General features: G+C 39.9%; 1 protein-coding gene and 3 long non-coding RNA genes across 4 annotated transcripts; 3 read left to right on the forward strand and 1 right to left on the reverse strand.

Moving 5' to 3' along the window:
- The first annotated feature begins 616 nt into the window (after positions 1-616).
- LOC143523343 (uncharacterized) lies at positions 617-4180 on the forward strand. The gene is made up of 3 exons (XR_013133313.1): positions 617-916; positions 1064-3570; positions 3691-4180. It is a non-coding gene; the product is annotated as an uncharacterized LOC143523343 (long non-coding RNA).
- Positions 4181-6957: 2777 nt separating this feature from the next.
- On the reverse strand, positions 6958-14107 carry LOC143522534 (uncharacterized). The gene is made up of 4 exons (XR_013133043.1): positions 13730-14107; positions 11154-11192; positions 7333-7455; positions 6958-7030 (listed from the first exon to the last, which is right to left on the reverse strand). It is a non-coding gene; the product is annotated as an uncharacterized LOC143522534 (long non-coding RNA).
- Positions 14108-14410: 303 nt separating this feature from the next.
- On the forward strand, positions 14411-16554 carry LOC143523344 (uncharacterized). Its single transcript, XR_013133315.1, has 2 exons — positions 14411-15561; positions 16029-16554. It is a non-coding gene; the product is annotated as an uncharacterized LOC143523344 (long non-coding RNA).
- Positions 16555-18125: 1571 nt separating this feature from the next.
- LOC143523345 (uncharacterized) lies at positions 18126-20273 on the forward strand. The gene is made up of 2 exons (XM_077017728.1): positions 18126-18318; positions 18936-20273. The coding sequence occupies exons 1-2, from the start codon at positions 18197-18199 to the stop codon at positions 20140-20142; spliced, it is 1329 nt and encodes a 442-aa protein (XP_076873843.1). The 5' UTR covers positions 18126-18196; the 3' UTR covers positions 20143-20273.
- Positions 20274-21019: the final 746 nt, after the last annotated feature.

Raw genomic sequence — 21019 nt, forward strand, 5'->3', positions numbered from 1 at the left:
GCCATTTCCTCGCCTTGATTTGCTGCAAGTACAATTATTATTTTATAGCTGATCGTATTGTTGTAGTTATAGCCTAAACTTGGTGTGGGTTTGATTCCGACCAATGATTTATTTAACAAAAAAAATATACTCTTCATATGAGTTAAATAGGTGATGTGAACATTTTGTTACCCAAAGTTTAAATGAAACCGAACCATAACCGTTTTTCCTATACTTTTCATATTTACATTGGATTTGCAGCTAATATACTAATTATGATATACAGCATAGCCTACAAAGCACCAGATTCAACGAATGCATTATACATAACATATACATTATACACATAAAGTATAAAAGAGCATGTGTTTAGAAGGTTATTAATTTTGCCGTTGTTACTGTTTTTATCTATATCCGCATTTAGAATTAGACGAAGTCATTTATCCACCTTAGTTACATTGATCGTACATGAGAGATTAAAACAACATGAGAGTCGTGATATATAATATATTACAAAGATATAAAGGGTGATATAAAATGCTTATTCACAGTCGTTATGATAACACATTTAGTGCTAATATACTATGTAAATGACTCTGAGCGTAATTACAGTCCGAATACCAGGCGTGAGGCCGCTCATGCTCGCTCCCGTCCAGCACCCCAGCTGCTCACACGAGCGAGGAGAAACTTTCTCCGTCCTTGGCGAACACATCATGAGACTGTCCGCCGTTTTTCGCCATGCCTATCGGAGCCAGTCGAACACGCACAGGTCCACGAAAGTGTTTAGTCCACAGAAGACATCCGTAGGGACGAGCGGTGGATTTTTGTGGCCCCAGATAGGACGGGCCACGTCCAGCAACGGAGGCAGCTCCATCGGAACCACCATCAGGACTCATGGAGAGAAACGCGAGAGATCTGAATATGAAATTGCCACAAGGTAAAGACGCCACCTCCTTAGCGATTGCTACAAGACGAGTTTTTTTGGTGCTTGTGTTGGTCTCTCGTTGATATACTTAACATTTCGCTAACTGAAGATCAGTGTGTTTGTTTCCATCGGCCCACGTGTTGCCGGTGTTTTCCGCAGATGCTGCAGGCTGATGAAACTCTCACCCCTCCTGCACATCACCCTCATGCTGGGGCTTGTAGACCTTCTGTGTGTAGTTGTCTCAACACGAACATGCGAGTCCACGATTAGTCATCTTTGATGTTAAGTTGTATTTTGAAATGTGTTTCTTATTCAATGGCCCATCAGCGATTGTATAAATATTTGAAGAAACTGAGAAATGACTTTTTGAATGGGAATAGCAGTGGCATACAACTTTTAAAATGCGTGCAAACCACATGACCTATATGCGTCCGTAAACGCTATGCACTTCATGTTAAAGCTAACAATGTAACATGTAAGTCGTTCCGATATACTCACCAATAATAAGCTGTCCACAAGCTGTCTGTTTTAACCCTCGCTTGTTTCCCCTGCCACACCAATTAAGGCTTTTGCCAGGTTTGGGGTGAAGACCTTGCTGGCAATCCACCATATCGTTTTTTTAATTGTGTGGCCTCCACTTAGTGACAGCGTGTTAGTCTGAAATAATGCACAATAAGAATATAAATGGATAAACAGCAATCTCACTGCTCTAACTGCACCTTCATAACATATGACACACTTCATAACATATGTCCTAGGTCTTGTGCATTATGTTTTGCATTTAGTAATCAGGGTTCTTATTTAAAATCAGTTAATATCTTATTTAATGTATTGACTTAAAGTAAGTGATTAGAAGTTTTACTAATAATATAAAACTGTATACAATCTTGGCTAAAATATTTGCACTTCTTTTTAGAAAATGTTTATTGACAGATATTCTGCATAGATAGATAGATGGATAGATGGATAGATAGATAGATAGTCAAGTCAAATTTATTTATATAGCACCTTTTACAAAACATGTCACAAAGCAGCTTTACAATCATATGGGTCCAGTTCCCTAAATAGCAAGCCAAAAGTGACAAGGAAAAACTCCATATGATGGTGGGGATTAGGAAGAAACCTCGGGAGGACCAAGACTCAAAAGGTAACGCATTCTCCATTGGGCGGCCCGTTAGCACAAGTCCATATTTGTGGAGACAGAGTGTTGGTGGTAGCTAGATTTGATTTAGTTTTTCTCAGTCAATATTCTGTGGTATATCAAATGAAACAATACATGTTACACACAAAATACAAAGTTACACAGAACACAAAAGTTACACATGACTGTATGTGGGAGACTGATAGAAAGAAATTGGCCTGGAATCAAGTTTGTATAGCAATATTGTTTGACTGTATTGTTTGCACTGCAATTTGTTGACAAAAACAAAGTTGATTGAAATTCAGAAAAGACCGACAACTGACTGGAAAAACTGCAAAATTAGAAACTTACTCTACACATTCAAAACAACCTGAGTACATACAACCTCCAGAGAAAATACAGAAAATGGAACCTCTGCCACCGCTATGAGCTCATTTTGATGTCCTATATGGTATAAGAATGCAAAAATGCAATACACAAAATTTAATAATGTCAGAATTACTGTAATGTCAGTGTGCAGCATTACAGCAGAGCACACATTTCTGAATTTACATACATTTTCTCTATGAAATGTTTGAACGATTGAACACAGACACAGTTGTTCTTCCAATATTCAGCTGCACCCAGCAACCAGCTTCAGCCATTGTGAGACCATGACTTGCATGTAAAACATGGTCCACAATTGTTGCCCTTATTTCACTGTTTTGTCCCCTCAGCCTTACACCACAGTCTTCATCCTCTTCTTGGCTGTTCACCCTGTACATGGCCTCGTGTTTCCATTATGAGACTTTGTGATACTGCAGTGTTTAGCATCTATAAATGTTTGCCAATTACAGTAAAGGTTCATGAGACGCACCTCTGGCCTGTGGTTGAGACCATTGGTTGATCTAAACCTTCACAAATTCCCTTTCTTACTGTAACTGAATGTTCACATGTGAATCATTTAATCAAGTTAGGATAAAATTACCAAAATGTAACAACAAAAAAAAGTTAAATGATGCCTTAGAGATTATGACAACATGTTCAGCACTTTTGCATGCAATGACCAAGGCGATGACCTAAAGACTAAATGTTTTGGAGAGTAAGACAATTCAAACAGACAATCCGTACAATACATTTTGATAAACATAACATAAGCAATTGATAATGTAAAAAACAACAGACAATTGTCCATGTCTATTTGCAAAATGTACAAAAGCATTTGCAAAATGTGAAACACAATGAGAAATGCAATTATGATGTGCACAAGTGACAAGGAGATGTGGAGACTGAATTAACAGTTTTGAGAATTTCAATTCTGATCTGAGAAATGAACCAAATCGACTGAGAAAAACTGTAATGGGAAATCATCTATAAATGAACTTACCATCCTCTGCTTCAGTCCATTGTCTAACAGTCTTTTCTCTAAATCTTCTAGGGCCTTCATTGAATTTAGTGGGAAAACTTTAATTTCCTCCTCATCCTGGACCTGTTGTGGGGGCAAAATTCGCCGGCCACCCACAAGAGACTCAACAAGTGATGTGAGGTAAGTAATCTTCAGGTCCATCTCTCTCACTGAGAGATCCTGTACATGTCCTGTACATGTCCTCATACAGAGCTAATTTTCCCTGTTTCATTTCTCCACATGGCTGCCCGCCTGCTTGAGGAATGAGATGAGGAGAGACAAGCGATCCATCCTGGGCCGGCTACCTCCTGCCTAACCGGATGCCTACACCATGATGGACATTATTACATCTTTTATATTCTGTCTAAATGGACATTATTGCATCTTTTACATTCTGTCTATATTGTTGTTGTCATGGTGACCGGTGTCGGCCAGAGGAGGATGGGCTCCCCCCCTGAGTCTTGGTTCCTCTCAAGGTTTCTTCCTCATGCAAAAAAACTAGGGAGTTTTTCCTTGCCACTGTCGCCTTTGGCTTGCTCACTGGGGGCTAGGACTCGGCACTTGTAAAGCTGCTTTGTGACAACAACTGTTGTAAAAAGCGCTATATAAATAAAAATTTGATTTGATAAGTAATATTTTTGTGACTACACTCCAAACACATACAGATTAATATTGATGATCTCAGTATTTCTAGTGTTACTTAATGATTGGTATTACCTTGCATATTTAACAAATCTGCATAAATATTGGCTCCCTGGTGATTGTCCTGGGCTAAAGATGAAACAATTTTGGTAAGTTAACTGCCATACAATAAATTGACATTGTTTGCTTAGTTGTTTAAAGAAGCATATATTGTATTACTGTTGGGCTACTAAGTAGTTTTGATCTGCTTTTCTGTACTTTCTTGTAATAACTTGATTATCCAAGAATTTTACTTGGATCTTACAAGTGCTTTTTATAATTACAGGAAATTGTTTAAATGATTGTTCATGGCAATTGGCCATGTGCTATAGATGCTGTAGTATTTATTTAAATACATCCTGCATTATACCATGAACATCTAATGGTTTGTGCTATAGATGCTGTAGTATTTATTTAGATACATCCTGCATTATACCATGAACATCTAATGGTTTGCGCTATAGATGCTGTAGTATTTATTTAAATACATCCTGCATTATACCATGAACATCTGATGGTTTGTGCTATAGATGCTGTAGTATTTATTTAAATACATCCTGCATTATACCATGAACATCTGATGGTTTGTGCTATAGACAGTGATGTCAGTAACGCGTTACTTACTGTGCGTTCACACCGAAAGCGATAAAATCGCTCTCCGTCACCGAGTCGCCAGCATCGCGTCGCGTGGGGGCGTGTCCAACATCACGCCTGCATGCAGCACGTGACAGATATGCAAATCACGTTTTTAAAGCAGGACGCAGTATTTATTTTAATCTATTGATTACAGGACACACGATTATAAAGGAGTGCGTGTATAAAACATAGTGTGTGTATAAAACACATATAGTATATAAACCTAAAATGTTTATGTATTTTTTTTTACTTTTTACCCCAGACCCGAAGATCAAACAGGAATTTAAAAAATCATAACCAATAATAGGGTATACGCTAATTTATTGCAAATGTTTTTTAACAAATGAACAGCATTCCCTCCAAAAATAAACATCGTAAAGTGCGGGACATCCAGAGACAGCCACTATTAATCTCTCCTCCATTTTGCAATCGGAACAAATAATCAGTAGGAACCAAAGTCAGAGGTGCGGTTTCGGAGGAGGGTGCAAACATACTTTCTGATTGGTAGTCGCCGCCGCGCGTCACTGCTCATTTGCATAAAGTTGAGCCAAGCTCAACTTGTTCGCGTCGCTCGAATCGCTCACTTCGCGTCGCGCCGCGCCGCTGGGTGTCGCTCACTCTCATTGAAAATGAATGACTTCCGGTCGCCGTGTCGCTCTCGTCGCTTTCGGTGTGAACGCAGTTAGTAACGCGTTACTCTAATCTTACCATGTTTTTCGGTAACGAGTAATATAACGCGCTACTATTTCCAGTCCAGTAATCAGATTAAAGTTACTTATCCAAATAACTGAGCGTTACTATTTTTATTTTCCCTAGTAAAAAAATATATTTTTGCTTTATTCTTGGCTCAGTTCTACTTTTGCGTCTGACCGTAGCGCTCGACTCCGCACGCTGCGCGCGACCCTGTGAGAGCGCGAGCGCGTTTTACAAGTCATTCTGTGCAGTGTCCTCCCGTAACGATATGTGGTAGTATAAAGAAACACCCCTCAAAAACAGGGGAAGGAACATTTACCTGAAGAATTTTAATGTTGCACTGTGTTCCACGTTTGAAAAGTGCTGGAATTTTGACTAACGTCGCCTACTTTAAAATGCTTGAAATTGTAATGGTATTTCGTTTCACAAGCTGTCTGACTGAACAGGGATGGGTTTCCCGAAACGTTCGTAGCGCTAAGTACTTCTTAACCTCGTACGTTTCATACGAGGTTACGAAGTACTTGGCGCTACAAACGTTTCGGGAAACCCACCCCAGTTCGTTTGTATTACGTTTACAAATAAATTTACAAATAATACCGCGCAGCTACACAAACGTAATGTCAGGAGATACTGTAGCGACTACTACTCCTCACGGCGAGTCTCGCCCTTTAAGTGAAAATAAAGTTTCCCTCCTCGGGATTTTTGGATTAAGCAGTTTCTGCCTCGGTTACCGAACCTGCTTCAATACATTGTTACTGTTAAAAATGCACTTCCAATAAAGTGAGTATTGGAAAAATTTATTTTGCTGCTGAATGTAACTACTAAAGTAACTTGTAATCTAACGTAGTTACTTTTAAAATCAAGTAATCAGTAACGTAACTAAGTTACTTTTAAAAGGAGTAATCAGTAATCGGATTACTTTCTCAAGGTAACTTAGCCATCACTGGCTATAGATGCTGTAGTATTTATTTAAATACATCCTGCATTATACCATGAACATCTGATGGTTTGTGCTATAGATGCTGTAGTATTTATTTAAATACATCCTGCATTATACCATGAACATCTAATGGTTTGTGCTATAGATGCTGTAGTATTTATTTAAATACATCCTGCATTATACCATGAACATCTGATGGTTTGTGCTATAGATGCTGTAGTATTTATTTAAATACATCCTGCATTATACCATGAACATCTGATGGTTTGTGCTATAGATGCTGTAGTATTTATTTAAATACATCCTGCATTATACCATGAACATCTAATGGTTTGTGCTATAGATGCTGTAGTATTTATTTAAATACATCCTGCATTATACCATGAACATCTGATGGTTTGTGCTATAGATGCTGTAGTATTTATTTAAATACATCCTGCATTATACCATGAACATCTGATGGTTTGTGCTATAGATGCTGTAGTATTTATTTAAATACATCCTACATTATACCATGAACATCTGATGGTTTGTGCTATAGACGCTGTAGTATTTATTTAAATACATCCTGCATTATACCATGAACATCTGATGGTTTGTTGCACCACTCTTGCTCTGCTCTTGCTCCTGACTGGAAGGTGCTGCCCAATGCTGAGGATGCAAAAAAAATTAAGTTTGAGACCTTACGTAGTTGTTGCTCCACAGTTAAAATGATCTCAAACAAATCAGATGTAATTAAAGTACACATTCCAGACTTACATTTCGGTTTCACTATGTTGAAATTAGAACTCTTTTTAACCCAGTCCCCCCTCATTTTAAGGCACCATATTATTTTGGATAAATGGCAATGATATATACATTAAAGCAGTCATATTTAGTATGTTGTTGCATATCTCTTGCATGTCATGCCCATTTGAAATCTGTGATTCATATTGTGAAGTTAAATGCAGTACCATTATATGTTGGTCCAGACTGTCTACATGTCTGTGGTGGAGCTGGGGGTCTTGGGGCAGAAAGAATTTGTTTTCTTCATAGGTGGTGTTTCATCTTCGTCCGATGAAGAGTATACTTTTCTTCTACAAGTAAAAGTATGTTAATAACTGGTTCTATCACAGAACTGTTTTAAAACATTAATTGTACAGAATGCACAGCTGACTTGCTGACTCTCTTTCCTAGAACCTCTGTGTCAGAGTTAACATCTGATGTATAGCACGACTTTTTCCATTTAGAAAAAACCTTATCAAATGATTCTGGGGGGGAAATATTGACAGCCATGAAAAAGAACCATCTGTCATGCTATGATTATGTCCTAATTGTAACAGATTGGCTTGGCAGGTAGGACGCAGATGCAGATTTGGAGCTTTAATCAAAATTAAAACTAACACAAAAACACATACTATTACAAAGAACTGAGGTGACAAGAACGGCTAAACATGAAAAGACACAAAGAGCATGTACTACAAAAATCATAAACAACAAACCAGAACTTACAACCAGAACATATCTCTCACAACTTACTACTGATGACGTACAACTTAAAACGTTCAATAACCCACAACCACAAAGACCAAACACAGGACTTAAATATACCAACTAAACAAGGCACACCTGACAGTGATAACGAGGGGCAGAGAACACGGCAGGGGTGTGAAAACAGAGACAACTAGGAATGTCAAAATAAAAGACACTCAAACACACAGAGAACAAAACAAAAGACAAGACTGACAGGGGGGAGGCAGGACCACATGACACTAATAATATTTTGTATTGTATATGTTAACATATGCATGTCTTTATTACCTGATTCATAAAGGATTCGCACACTGTGTTTTTTCCACCCTTTATCTGGCTGGGGAACCTCAGCTTTTTTAACACTTTTTAAAAGTCGGCTTTGATCTTTATAGGGAGGCCACCAGGAGAACCCATCCATGTACCAGGACTTTGCCACTGGTCCAGTTTGCCCCTCCTTAACAAACTCCACTATGAGGTACATTGTAAGCTGTACTGTGAAGCCAGACCCCAGACCCGAAAATTAAATGTGTTCTGTCGGATAATACCTAAATAAATAATCTTCCATCTAGACAGCCATTCAAAAGCTTGAAATCAATGTTTTCATTTAAAAAAATGGATGTTATACTGTAGATCAGGGGTCGGCAACCTATGGCACGCGTCACGCTGGACCAGCATCAGCAAAAAATCTCAGACAGAGATTTTTATGTCCCCCCCGCTCAACAAGTTACGTTCGCCACTCGGCACACTCATTGACTAGACATGTTAAAGTTGGCACTCCGTGTCTCAAAGGTTGCCGACCCCTGCTGTAGATAATCATTATTCTTGATGCTCTACATCTCACGGTATGGGCCCTCTGTACCATGACATGTAGCGCATCAAGAATAATGATTATCTATAACATCATTTGTTATAATGATTATCTATAACAACATTTTTCATTATCAGATATTGCGGCATAAAATTAGGTAATACGAAAATTAGATTTATGATCTAATAAATTATTTTTGATCTCATTGTTGATCACAAAATACTAAAAGTATATTAGTATTTTAGAACATCTCAGAACCTTTTGATGTGTAGCTTGCAGTACTATCTGCAAAAATATATATATAACATGATTCCAAGTTCTGAAGGGCGATTTACTGCTTTTTTGCATGCAAAAGTGGAATTGACACAAATTTGTCTTTGTATGGAATAACAAAGGCCTTCCCCTCTATTTGATAAGTATATATTATAATATATTATAATATTATTGCTAAGTATGAAAATTCCCACAAACAGAAGCAGAAAATGTTCATACACTGCGGTGTGCAGTACATGTTTGAGCAGAACAGGACCCGTGTACAATAAAAATTGCCTCATTTCGGTGGCTTTCCATCTGTCAATTTCTCTGAGAGACCTTGGTCTACGTGCAAACCTGTAGAGCAGGGCTATTCACCTATTCAATGAAAGCCTGGTTTATACTTGACGCGGCGCGAGCGTTTGCGCGGCGAAAATGACTTAATCGCTGTGGTTCCGCCCGTGAGCGAGGGCTTCGTGCGCTGTCGATTCGCGAGGTCGTGCACCTCTCGAGTTTTGTAACTTCGCGTGCGCTGCGCCTCAGCGCAATGAACAAAGTCATGTTTGCAGGGTTCATACACCTTTAGAAGGTGGAATTAAAGCACTTGTACGTCACTTTCAAGGTCCAGTTCAATATTTCTCAGCACGGTAAACTTAAATAAGTTAAATATTTATACATATACTCAAAATGATTCGAAATAATTTGCTTTTAATCACATTATTTAATGGTGGTTATTTTCAAAACGCCCAATCTTAACGTCTTCACGTTCTCTCATGTTTCTTCCTGGAATTACAAGAGGCTCGTATTTGTTAACGTAATACAGGAGAACTGTTCAGTCAGATAGCTATTTGTTGTATAACAAAGTAGTTACAATTTCAAACACAGCAATTATGTAATTTTCGCCGCGCGGACGCTCGCGCCGCGTCAAGTATAATTAACCAGGCTTTACGTTCGCCACCCACCCACCCCCCGTCAACAAAGAGCACGCAGCTCTGAGCACCCAGCAGTCGTTCTGTTAATAGATTTTGCTGAAACCCAGACAGCCTGCAAGTGAGAGGACCTAACTTCAGCCACAGGTGAAGAAGTCGCCGCATGACACCTAGGCACACAAGGTGCATATAATCAAGAGGGAACCCAGATACCATTCCTGAAGATGTTCTTTCTAAAGGTGAAATGCCAAGGTGGTGATCTGAATCTGTCTTATTTTTGAAACTTTCATCGGTTCTGAGTGGCATGTCCGTTCTTGGATATGTCATTCTGTTGTCCATGTAAACTCCGTCCTGTGTGCATTTCTCACACCCATGGTACCCTGTGTGACCTTTTACACACTTAACAAAAGTACGTGCCGGTGCATGGCAAACCACAGAGGAGACCTTTAAGCATAGCCTGATTCCCTCAAAGTCAAACCCATCTTCCAGTTTAATTATCTCTGATACGAGGTCATCCAGAAATTCACTTTCAGAATCAGGCTTTCTTGCACCACAGAACAGTCCAATTGTGACAGGCTCATGGTGTGGTAAGTTTACAACAGTTACAAGAATCGGCCATAGTTGTGTTGGTGAACTTTTGAAAAGTGGCAGCCCATCGATGTTGATTTGAAGTTTCAAATGTTTGCTACTGATCAATAACCTCTTGTTTTTTTTGTAGAATGTGCATTATTGAGTGAAGCACACCAAAGTAGCAGTACTGACCATCGGCTTTCTCCTGAATTGCAAATTCACCTGACCTCACTGTACTTAATAGTGTCCTAGCATCTCTAGGTAAAGTTGGGTGATGCTTGCCAAGGACAGATAGCAGGGCATTTACGGCATGTGGTGCTCAGCTGCCCATTTCGCAAGTTCATCCTGTAAAAAGTCACACTCCGTTTCAGAGTCAGATCCAGAATTAAACTCAGATAAATCATTAGTACAGGAACCAGTCACTGTCACACACAGTACTTTGGCCGTCCATGAATTCCATGTTATCATCGCCATCTAGACCCATTGTATTGTTTTCTTTTTCTAAATTTTGCTCTACCCCCACTCTGTTGCCTGAATTGACTGTATGTCTCTATCAACCCATTCTTTCGCTCTTCGTTTAATTGTCCAATAAGATGGTTTTCTGCAAGACATACTACACAATAAAGCAACATACAAAACATTGTCATATTCAGTCTGTTTTGTCATAACCATTTAAGGAAACTTTTGTATTTTCAATTCATACCTTTTTTGGATGAAGGCGGCACCTGTCTTGCAAGTCAACCTGCACAAAAAGAGACAATTATTGAGTGTTAGAAAAAAGTACTTTGGGACTTGTAGTTAATAATCTTGCCATGTTAGACTTGGTAATTACTTTAACTTTGACAAAGAAATAATAGGTTTTAGGCATCTTGATCTTCATTCTGAACATTGTTAGTCACTATCAAAAATATCAATGACTCGGCTGTTTTGGATCACCTTAGTCAAGTTTCCATGCCTCACTCTGCTGATCCTGTTCATCTGGTAGCTCATTATAACAACACATTCTTGTCTATTTTAAATCAGTTAGCCCCTCTTCAAACTCGTTCTGTTACCTTTTCCCATACTGCCCCTTGGTTTACACCTGAGTTGCGGAAAATGAAAGCTTCTGGACGACAGCTGGAGCGTCGTTGTAAAAAAACTGGCCTAACTGTGCATGCTCTTGCCTCTAAGGATCATGTTTTAGCCTACAAGGAGGAATTGCAGAAAGCGAAAACTCTGTATTATTCAAATCTTATTTTAGGTAACTGTTAAGTTATTGCATCCCATTAATCGTTCTCCACTTGTCCCTTCTGATGTACTCTGTTCTCGGTTTATGGCATTTTTTAATCAGAAGATTGAGAACATCTATCGACAGTTTCCTCCTAACAACATTTCAACGGATGTAGTGTCCACTGTGTATGATGGTGAATGTCTATCTTCCTTCACCCCTGTGCATGATGACTTTGTTCTAAAGCTCATTACGACCTCTAGGACTACCACATGCAAGCTAGATCCAGCACCAACCCAATGGGTTAAAGATTGTTCCCATTTGGTTTGTCCTTTCATCACTCAGATTATTAATGCTTCTGCCATGTCTTTTGAACCTCATATTAAACATCTATGCAAGACAGCTTTTTTCCATCTAAGGGGCATTGCGAAGATTTGCCCTTTCCTCTCTACTACAGCTGCTGAAAAAGTTATTCACTCATTTGTAACATCCAGAATCGATTATTGCAATGCTATTTTGTATGGTCTACCAGCTCGAGTACTGAATCGCTTGCAAGCTGTGCAAAATTCAGCTGCGAGAGTCTTGATGCACTCGAAATCTTGGGCTCATATTACTCCTATATTGAAACACCTACACTGGCTTCCTGTGCAGTATCGAATACAGTATAAGTTGTTGATACTGGTATATAAATCCATACATGGCACTGCTCCTCCCTATTTATGTAGCTTACTCCATGTTTACTCTCCAGTTCGTACTCTACGCTCCTCGGACACAAATCTACTTAAAATTCCGTTTTCTAAGATGCGTACTGTTGGGGATAGGGCGTTCAGTGTTGCTGGTCCCAAGCTGTGCAATGGCCTTCCACCAGAGCTCCGTGCCTGTGCGTCGTTGTCCATGTTTAAAATTGGCCTTAAGACTCACCTATTTCAATTAGCATATCCTACTTGAGCTTCTGTTCCATGACTTATTTTTGCTGATGTTTATTTCTTTTACTTTAATCTTTTTGTATGGTTTTATATTTTTGCTTTATGTACAGTGAGTGACCTTGGGTGGCTTGAAAGGCGCTTTTAAATAAAATGTTTATTATTATTATTATTATTATTATTATACCAGGAAATGTTTGGAGTCAATTGTCATATGCTACTTGTGATAATCTTGTTTATAGCTGTATTTTGAGAGGGATCCAGAATATTTATGGGAGAGATATAAACAGTTTGATCATATACTTCTGTCATATCAGTTTGTCTGCCTCAAGATCTCAAGATTTAATATATGCCATTCTAGATAATGAACTTTTATATATTTAATCATCTTTGGTTGTTGACTACCTGACTGGCAGACCACAGTCAGGTAGTCTGCAATCTGCAGCACTGTGTGTCAGACAGAGTGGTCAGCAACACAGGAGCCCCACAAGGAACTGTTCTGTCTCCCTTCCTCTTCACCCTCTACACCACTGATTTCAACTACTGCAGAGACCTGCCACCTCCAGAAGTTTTCTGATGATTCTGCACTAGTTGGATGTATCAGCAGAGGTGATGAAGATGCTACTGGCCAAATACTGGAATACTGAAAACCTTACATGAAAGACCACACACACAAAGCTAATCTCAGCATGTGATTTAGTTCTATGATCTAAATCATTTTGCCAATACAATTAATTTTGATCCTTTTGGCCCTTTAGTGCCTCAATTGAATCTGCATATTTGTATTCACGGCTGTTCAAACTTATTCACTACAGGCCAAGACAAGCTAAGTGTGTTTCCATGAGTATGTTTCCTAGCGTTAGCCAAAGCTAAAATGAGGCTAGGTTAATGGCTAGCCGGCGATAACCATTCTCGAGGCAGTATGCTAACAGTGACGCTAACGTTGTTAGTGAGTTAGCTCGTGAATTACATTTCTGATATAGCGGTAAACGGCAGCCAGTTAATGCTAAATTCATATTGTATTTGTTAGTATGAATTGACACATTTCTAGCTATGAATATAAAAACTGCTCCTAAAAACGAACGCTAGTGTTCTTCAGGAAATTTGGCCACAGACAGTAAATGTTAGCCAGTTAGCAAAGTTACTTACTTTTGTAAACGGTGAACAGGTCAGAGTAGTCGGTGTCATCGGCTCACAAAACCATTGAGCGTCCGTTAACTGGTTAGCTCGCGCTGGCTTTTTTAATTCGCCACGGAGATTCTTGTTGCGGTGTTTCGCTGCTACACTACGAAAGTCGGCGGCGTGGTTCAATTTAAAATGGAACACGATGTTACGACCTTTTCCAGATGTATTGGAGATGTAAGTGTGCTAGCTGTCAAATTGCAGATCGGGTGAAGATGTAAGGAAGACGTATATGCGTAGACGTCTGCAACACGATGATAATAAGACCGTTGTAAGATCAATCCAAATGGAACAGACGCATTTAAGATGTTACGACCTTTTCCAGACGGGTATTGGAGACGTATATGTGCTATCAGGGATACGAACAGTCTCAAATGTAAATTCATTCATGCTGCGGTTTATTGCGGTACTTCTGAATATTTTTTCTTTAAAAAAATAAATGTATAATAATGAACTTATTATTAAAGGGAATAACTTTATTACTAAAATAATATTTTTTGTAATATGCGTACTAAAATTCTATAACCACAGTAGGCCTATGTTTTTTTATTTTTTTACTTAGACGTTATGAATTGAATAATCTAAATGACGTCACAATACATGACGTTGTTAATGAGTAGAATTCCGTTTCTATAGTAACGACATAACGCAACATAACCGAACGTATATAAGGCCGTAAGGCAAGGTAGTCCACACCAGTAAGATATTTGTTGAGAAAGAGGAAACATTGTACAGCATCACAGCTGAACATTCAACCAATTAATACAGTAGTGGACAGTGGAGAGTGGGATAAGAAAGAAGATGGACTGCAGTATAAAGAATGCAATGGAAAGTGAAAATCTGAGAAGAAGTGGACAGGAACAAACAATGGAGGACACACAGATGCTAAGTGAACAGGAGGAGGTGTTCAATATGAGAGTTGAGAATATGATATCTATGATAAACAAAGCCACAAATGAAATAATGACAGAGAAAATAAAAACCAGAGAGTTGGTCAGTAAATTCGAGAAGATAGAAAGGAAGTGGACAAAAAAGAGAGAAGAAATGAAGGACAGACATGAGGATGGATGGAAGGAGGATGAAAAGAGGGTCATTGAAAAGGACAGGAAGCTAAAGGAGGAGGAGTGTATAAAAGAGATCGGAAAGATGGCTGAGTACACAACGAGGGAGGAGCTGGAGAAGATCAAGCTTAGGCAGGAGATCTACTTGTACCAAGAAAATGAAAAGGCAAGGCTGAGGGAAATAGAAGAACTTCGGCAAAAGTTGGACAAACAAGTGGAAAAGATGAAGGAGAATGAAAAGATAAAGAGGGAGCTTGAAGAAAGAGAGAAGGTGAGGCAGCAAGAGCGGGAGAAGGAGAGAAAAACACTGGTGAAATGTCGGAAAGAGGTGGATAAGATGAAGTGGGAAATAGAGCAAGAAAGGAATAGGATGAGGGATGAAAGGAAGAGAGAGCAAGAAGAGTTGACAAGAGAGAAGGTTTTATACCTCCTGAAGGTGGAGCAAATGATGGTTAGTACGGTAAAAAAGATGGAAGTTAAAAAAGATGGAAAACCTGAGGGCTCTTGGAAGAGAACGCTGGGACGATGGTGGAAGAGTTGGAAGAAGACGAACCATGAGCACTGCAGGAGCCAGGAGAGCAGCGTCCAAAAGGACCAAGACAAAAGGTCAGCTAATACAGCAGAACTCTCGTCCTGCCCCGGCAGAAGCAACCCAGAGAGTCAGAGCTCTGCAGACCGAGGAAAGGAGACGAGAAAGAAGAGCATATGGCAAAAATGGTTTAAGCGCTGAAATGAAAGGTTAGTAAACGAACCTGTGTCCTAGAGAGATTATAAATAATATGGCATTTCATAATAATAATAATAATAAACACATTTTATGAACTTATTCAAGTTCGCTTGGAGTGAGATTTGAACCTGGAGGATGTGGCGAGTGTAAATTGTTACCGGGGTGGAGTAAAATGGACACAAATTAAGTATTATATCGCGATCGATCGATCGCCAGTGGTTGGCGCCAGAGCGAACTAGTAACTCGTTGAATCATAGATGTGGATCAGAGGTAAATAAACTAGATATTTTTTTTGGTGTGAGAAATCGGTTGTGTGGCATGAGAGCGTGTGAAGACGGTCAAATACGTGTGTCTCACGCTCAATGCGTGAGAGTTGGCAACCCTGTAGGCTATGTATGTTTAAATAAACGGTTGTTTAAATTGATGTTCACATACTCAACTAGTATTTTATATCTTTTCTTGCATGCTTCCACCCAAGACGATTCCATACAAGCGCCTAGGAGATGGTCTGGGTTGCCAGTGGATGTGCTGATACCTGGGTTGGATGTGCCATTGCCGCAGAGGACGTGCTGATACCAACTCCTACCAGAGGTTCACCATCTGCACTGAAGGGACTGTGACTACTTGGCCTGGAATGAGAACCATGAGCACTGCAGGAGCCATGAGAACATCGTCCAAGAGTTCACCTGCCGCTCATCACGCCTCCCCTTCGCATCTATTTAAGCTTCCCCCTCACTCTTCCGGGTTGTGAAGTATTGGTGCCATGCCACGTACCAAGCGTTCTCTCCGTGTTACTGCCTCCCTGTGTACCGATCTCTGCTCTCCTTCTAGACCTCGTCCCCCGCCTAGTCCCTCTGTACCTCCTGGCTTCTGTCTCACCGGTGTGACCCTGGACTGTCCTGACCACGATTACAACACTCCTGCACAACACACCTTGAACGAAGTAACTGACCTGTTTGATAGCTCTGTGATCATTGTTTCAATAAAGATGGCTATTATCCGCACTTGGATCCTTGTCTGCCTGATTAGTACGTTACAGAAAGGGTAGTAAACAAACCTGTGCCCTAGAAAGATTATAAATAATATTATGGCATTTAATAATAATAATAATAATAATAAGAAACACATTTTATGAACTTTTTAATTTTGTTTGGATGTGCCATTGCCACAGAGGACGTGCTGATACCAACTCCTACCAGAGGTTCACCATCTGCACTGAAGAGACTGTGACTACTTGGCCTGGAATTAGAACTACAACTATAACTATAGAACTACATTTGGATTATAAATACAGACTTCTGCTAACAGGCCGCTCAATGGAGGATGGGTTCCCTTTTGAGTCTTGGTCCTCCCGAGGTTTCTTCCTAATCCCCACCATCATAGGGAGTTTTTCCTCGCCACTGTTGCCTCTGGCTGGCTCATTAGGGATTTGGATCCATACAATTGTAAAGCTGCTTTGTGACAAAATGTGTTGTAAAAAGCGCTATATAAATAAATTTGACTTGACTTGACCATGTTACAATCATTATGATATAATATATAATATATATATAATGTAATAATTTTTTTAAAGCATTCAAGTGCCTCAAGTGCCTCTCCAAAATGAATTGTCGCTAGTCTCGCGAGAATGGCAACCTGCAGTAGCCGAGTGTCAGTTCTCGCGAGATTAGCGCTGACAGCGGGAACAACAAACCCGAAAAACTAATCAGAGATGGATGAATGTAACGAGAGAGAAGGCGTTTCGACCAAAAGTGAAGACTTCGTGTAAAATATAAGGGGTCCTGGACCTTGATTGGGCTGGTGGGAATGCTCGCAGCAACCAGCGGAAAATTTACCTCATTTTAAAATAAAAAACTCGACAGGTGTGCAAATCCGCACTCAAAAGCTTTTCCTTTGGAAATAAAATTTAAAATTGTGTTGGTTTATTAAGAGTTTAAAAGGTTAATGGTGCACACTACTTTAGGCAAACAGCGAACATATTTCAATGAATATCTTGCTGTCTAAATCAGTTATATCGAAACCTAAAAGCAATACAACCTTGTGGAAAGATTGGTATTACCGCCCTCGGCTGGTCACAAGTGAAAAATATTGCATCAGTTGAAAACAAAACATTAACGAGATTAGGATAATACACTCATGTAATTCTAAATGTGCCAGCAGAGGGCGCCAAACGCTTATGTTCTCTCATCTACCGAAATGTTTAGTCGCATACTGCATACTGGATACTGATTTGGGGCCCAAGCTGTACGCCAGTAGTATGTAGTAGGCTATTTCAAACACAGTACTGGCTGTGTTCGAAATAGATTACTACATACTGGATACTGCATACTGGACTCAGTATACACTGGATACTGCATACTGGTCCTCGTAGTAGTATGCAGTACCGTTTCCAGTATGCGACAAAAGCAAAGCACACTACGGGGTCACGTGAACGTAGCGTTGCATGATGGGATGCAGTACACCACGAAGATAGCTCTGTTTGCGTACTGGAATATTTTGCGGAAGTAGTAGGTCATCCGGGTATGTTTCGCGTACTGGAAATTTTCATTTTGGTCACATACTGCATGGGGTTGTTAAGCTGTGACGCATCATCTTTGCGAAACGTCACGTCCGGGTCCAAACACTCGCTGCATTGAGTCCCTTAATATGCCGCAGTGCTGTGTGCCCTGCTGTTTTAACAGATCCGAGTCTAAAACAACGACCCTTTTGTCTTTCTACCGCTTTCCTTGCAATGAGAAAGAGAGAAGAAAATGGTTGCAGTTGATAAGGTAAGTTCTATTTCTAAAAAAAATCTTGACAGTGCCTCCGTGGGCGCTAATGCTAGCTAGCTAACCCCACAGAGAAAAAAAGCCAACTTGCCCCTTTTTGGATTGCTTGATATTCTAGCTATGGGTTTAATACAATGTTTCTTGCCACATACAGATATTTTAGTTCTTGTTTTGTTTTATTTGTTGTCCAGCTAAAGTAAAACTAAAGTAAAGATAGCTCTGGTTAACTTAGCTAGTGGCGCTAACACTAGCTAGATTAGCTAGCTCGTAAAAGGCAACACCAGGATATCTTTTTGGATATCCTTGATATATTGTATGGATACACACACAACGGTTAGCTGATCAGGAGTGTCCGTAAAAATACCAAGCAAAAATACAGCTGATGCTACTGTTGCATCCTATATTTACCTTTTTCAGTATGCATATACATTACTGCTTAGCCCGTTTCCATTAGTTTATTACTGCCGTACACTTACCATACATAATTCTCACATTTTATTGCAATATATATATATACACACACAATTTTATAAGGTCCTTATTTCTTTAGCACTTTGTTAGAGGAACCCAAGTAAGCTGTGACTAATGATTAATGATAATTTTTTCTTCTTTTACAGACGTGAAAACTTCACCCCAAACTGCAACTCCAGGGTGTGTAGTTGGCACTTTCCTAATGGCAAAGCTGCTGGACCTTCGCGATTCGCTTGGAACCAGGGAAAGGCTTTTCATTTTCCTGACCACCCCAGCAATCCCCCTAAGCAGAAGAAGCAGATTGTCCCTTCCAGTGATGATGCAACAGACACAGGACACACAGCTGACATGGCAACCCCACAAACCCCTACTACATCCCAACCAAGTCTTGTCATGCTTGAGGTTGAGAATGACATGCTTAGAGAAGAGAACAAAAAATTGAAAGAACAGTTGGAGAAACAAAAGCAAACCTTTTCTTTCAGTCAGATTTCCTCCCATCCTAACAAAGTCCAATACTACACTGGATTACCTGATGCTGCCACAGTATTTTTTTTGGAAGCACTTCTTTCTAGATTTGAGCTACAGTATCATTCTGATTGGACTGTCCAAATTATGCCCCTTATTGATCAGTTACTCCTTACTTTGATGAAGCTTAGATTGAATTGTGGCCATGTAGACCTTGCAACAAGGTTTAATTGTAGCACAGCAACTGTAACTAACATCTTTACCACCATCATCTGTGCTCTGTATGATATTTTGTATGTCGGTCTACTTGAAAACATCCCCTCCACGGCCAAGAATCAGACTTCGCTGCCAGACTGCTTCCGACCTTTTCCTAACTGTAGAATAGTCCTTGACTGCACAGAGGTTGCTGTCTCCAACACAGAGAGGCTTGACACACAGTGTCATTTGTACAGCCACTACAAAGGACGGACCACGCTAAAGGCTCTAATTGGTGTGGCTCCCAATGGTGTGATTACTTTTGCCAGTAACCTGTACGGTGGGAGCGCCTCAGATAAGTCAATAACAGCTGACAGTGGACTTCTCCAACATCTACAAGCAGGTGATCTGGTTATTGCAGACAAGGGCTTCACAATTCGGGACATTTTGCCAGAGGGAGTTCTTAACACCCCGTCTTTCTTGCTCAACGGACAGTTTACACAGGAGGAAGTAAACAATAACAGACTTATCTCCTGTGCAAGGATACATGTGGAGCGGTCTATTCAGAGGCTGAAACTGTTTTGCATTTTGGACCACATCCCTTACCAGTACAGGAAAAATGTTAACAAGATACTGAAAGTATGTGTGTGTCTTACAAATTTGCAAACCCCAATTCTCCGTGAAATTCAATGAAATATCTGATGTATGTAAATCAGTTAGCAGGACAGTGGCAAATTAAAACATGTTTACAATTATTGTGACTGAAGAATGATTTACACAACTTTGCAGAAAACCTTTATTAAAAAAGTAAAACCAGATTAAAATGTTTGTCTTTTTTACATTCAGGTAAATGTACATTCAGATGTAGGTTGCCTTGGATCTGATGCCAATAGTGGTGAGTTTGTTTTAGTTTGAGGGAACTTGTCTCTTCATCCAGCTCTAGAAAAAAGTCTCTCTTACTCTCTGCTGCCTGCTGGACAGTCTTAGTTCTGGCGGACCATGGGCATTTCACCTCAATGATGCAGTCATCAGACACTGTCCCATCTGGAGATCCACCAAGTAGACCACTGTCAGACAGGAACAATCCCCTCTCCTGGATCACCACACCAGCGTCCGCTGTGTACTGCTGCTTTGCCCGCGACTCATGTAGGATTCCCCAATCACATGCCTTTAATAAAAACACAGTCACTTACTCTTAGATACACATAACTTAAGTTGAAATATTCATGAAGACCCACAACTTACTTTAGATCCTTCTTTGAGGTTGTACTGGCCAAGCAGTGTTTTGAATAAGGAAGGGGGGTAAGATTTCCAGGTTTGGAAACCGCAACTTAAAACTGCATAGTGTTAAGCTAATAAACCATGCAACATTGACATCAATTGCAAATTATTTACTAACCTCGTGATGTGGATGGGGCCATCTCAGATACTCTCTTGGCTGCAATTTCGTCCGTTTTCGGTGTCTTCGCCCTTTTCCACACGTATTCTACATCGGTGCGGGACACGTTTTTCTCCACCCAAATCAACAAGGCTGCCATATGATGGCACTTGTCTTTACCGATTGGGCAAA

This window comes from Brachyhypopomus gauderio, chromosome 9 (assembly GCF_052324685.1).
Source record: "Brachyhypopomus gauderio isolate BG-103 chromosome 9, BGAUD_0.2, whole genome shotgun sequence".
Taxonomy (NCBI): Eukaryota; Metazoa; Chordata; class Actinopteri; order Gymnotiformes; family Hypopomidae; genus Brachyhypopomus; species Brachyhypopomus gauderio.

Excerpts from the sequence above, each read along its gene's own strand:
- LOC143523345 (XM_077017728.1), top strand. The coding sequence starts at position 18,197 with ATGCCGCAGTGCTGTGTGCCCTGCTGTTTTAACAGATCCGAGTCTAAA. Across the intron at positions 18,319-18,935 it reads AAATGGTTGCAGTTGATAAG|ACGTGAAAACTTCACCCCAA; the intron begins GTAAGTTCTATT and ends CTTCTTTTACAG.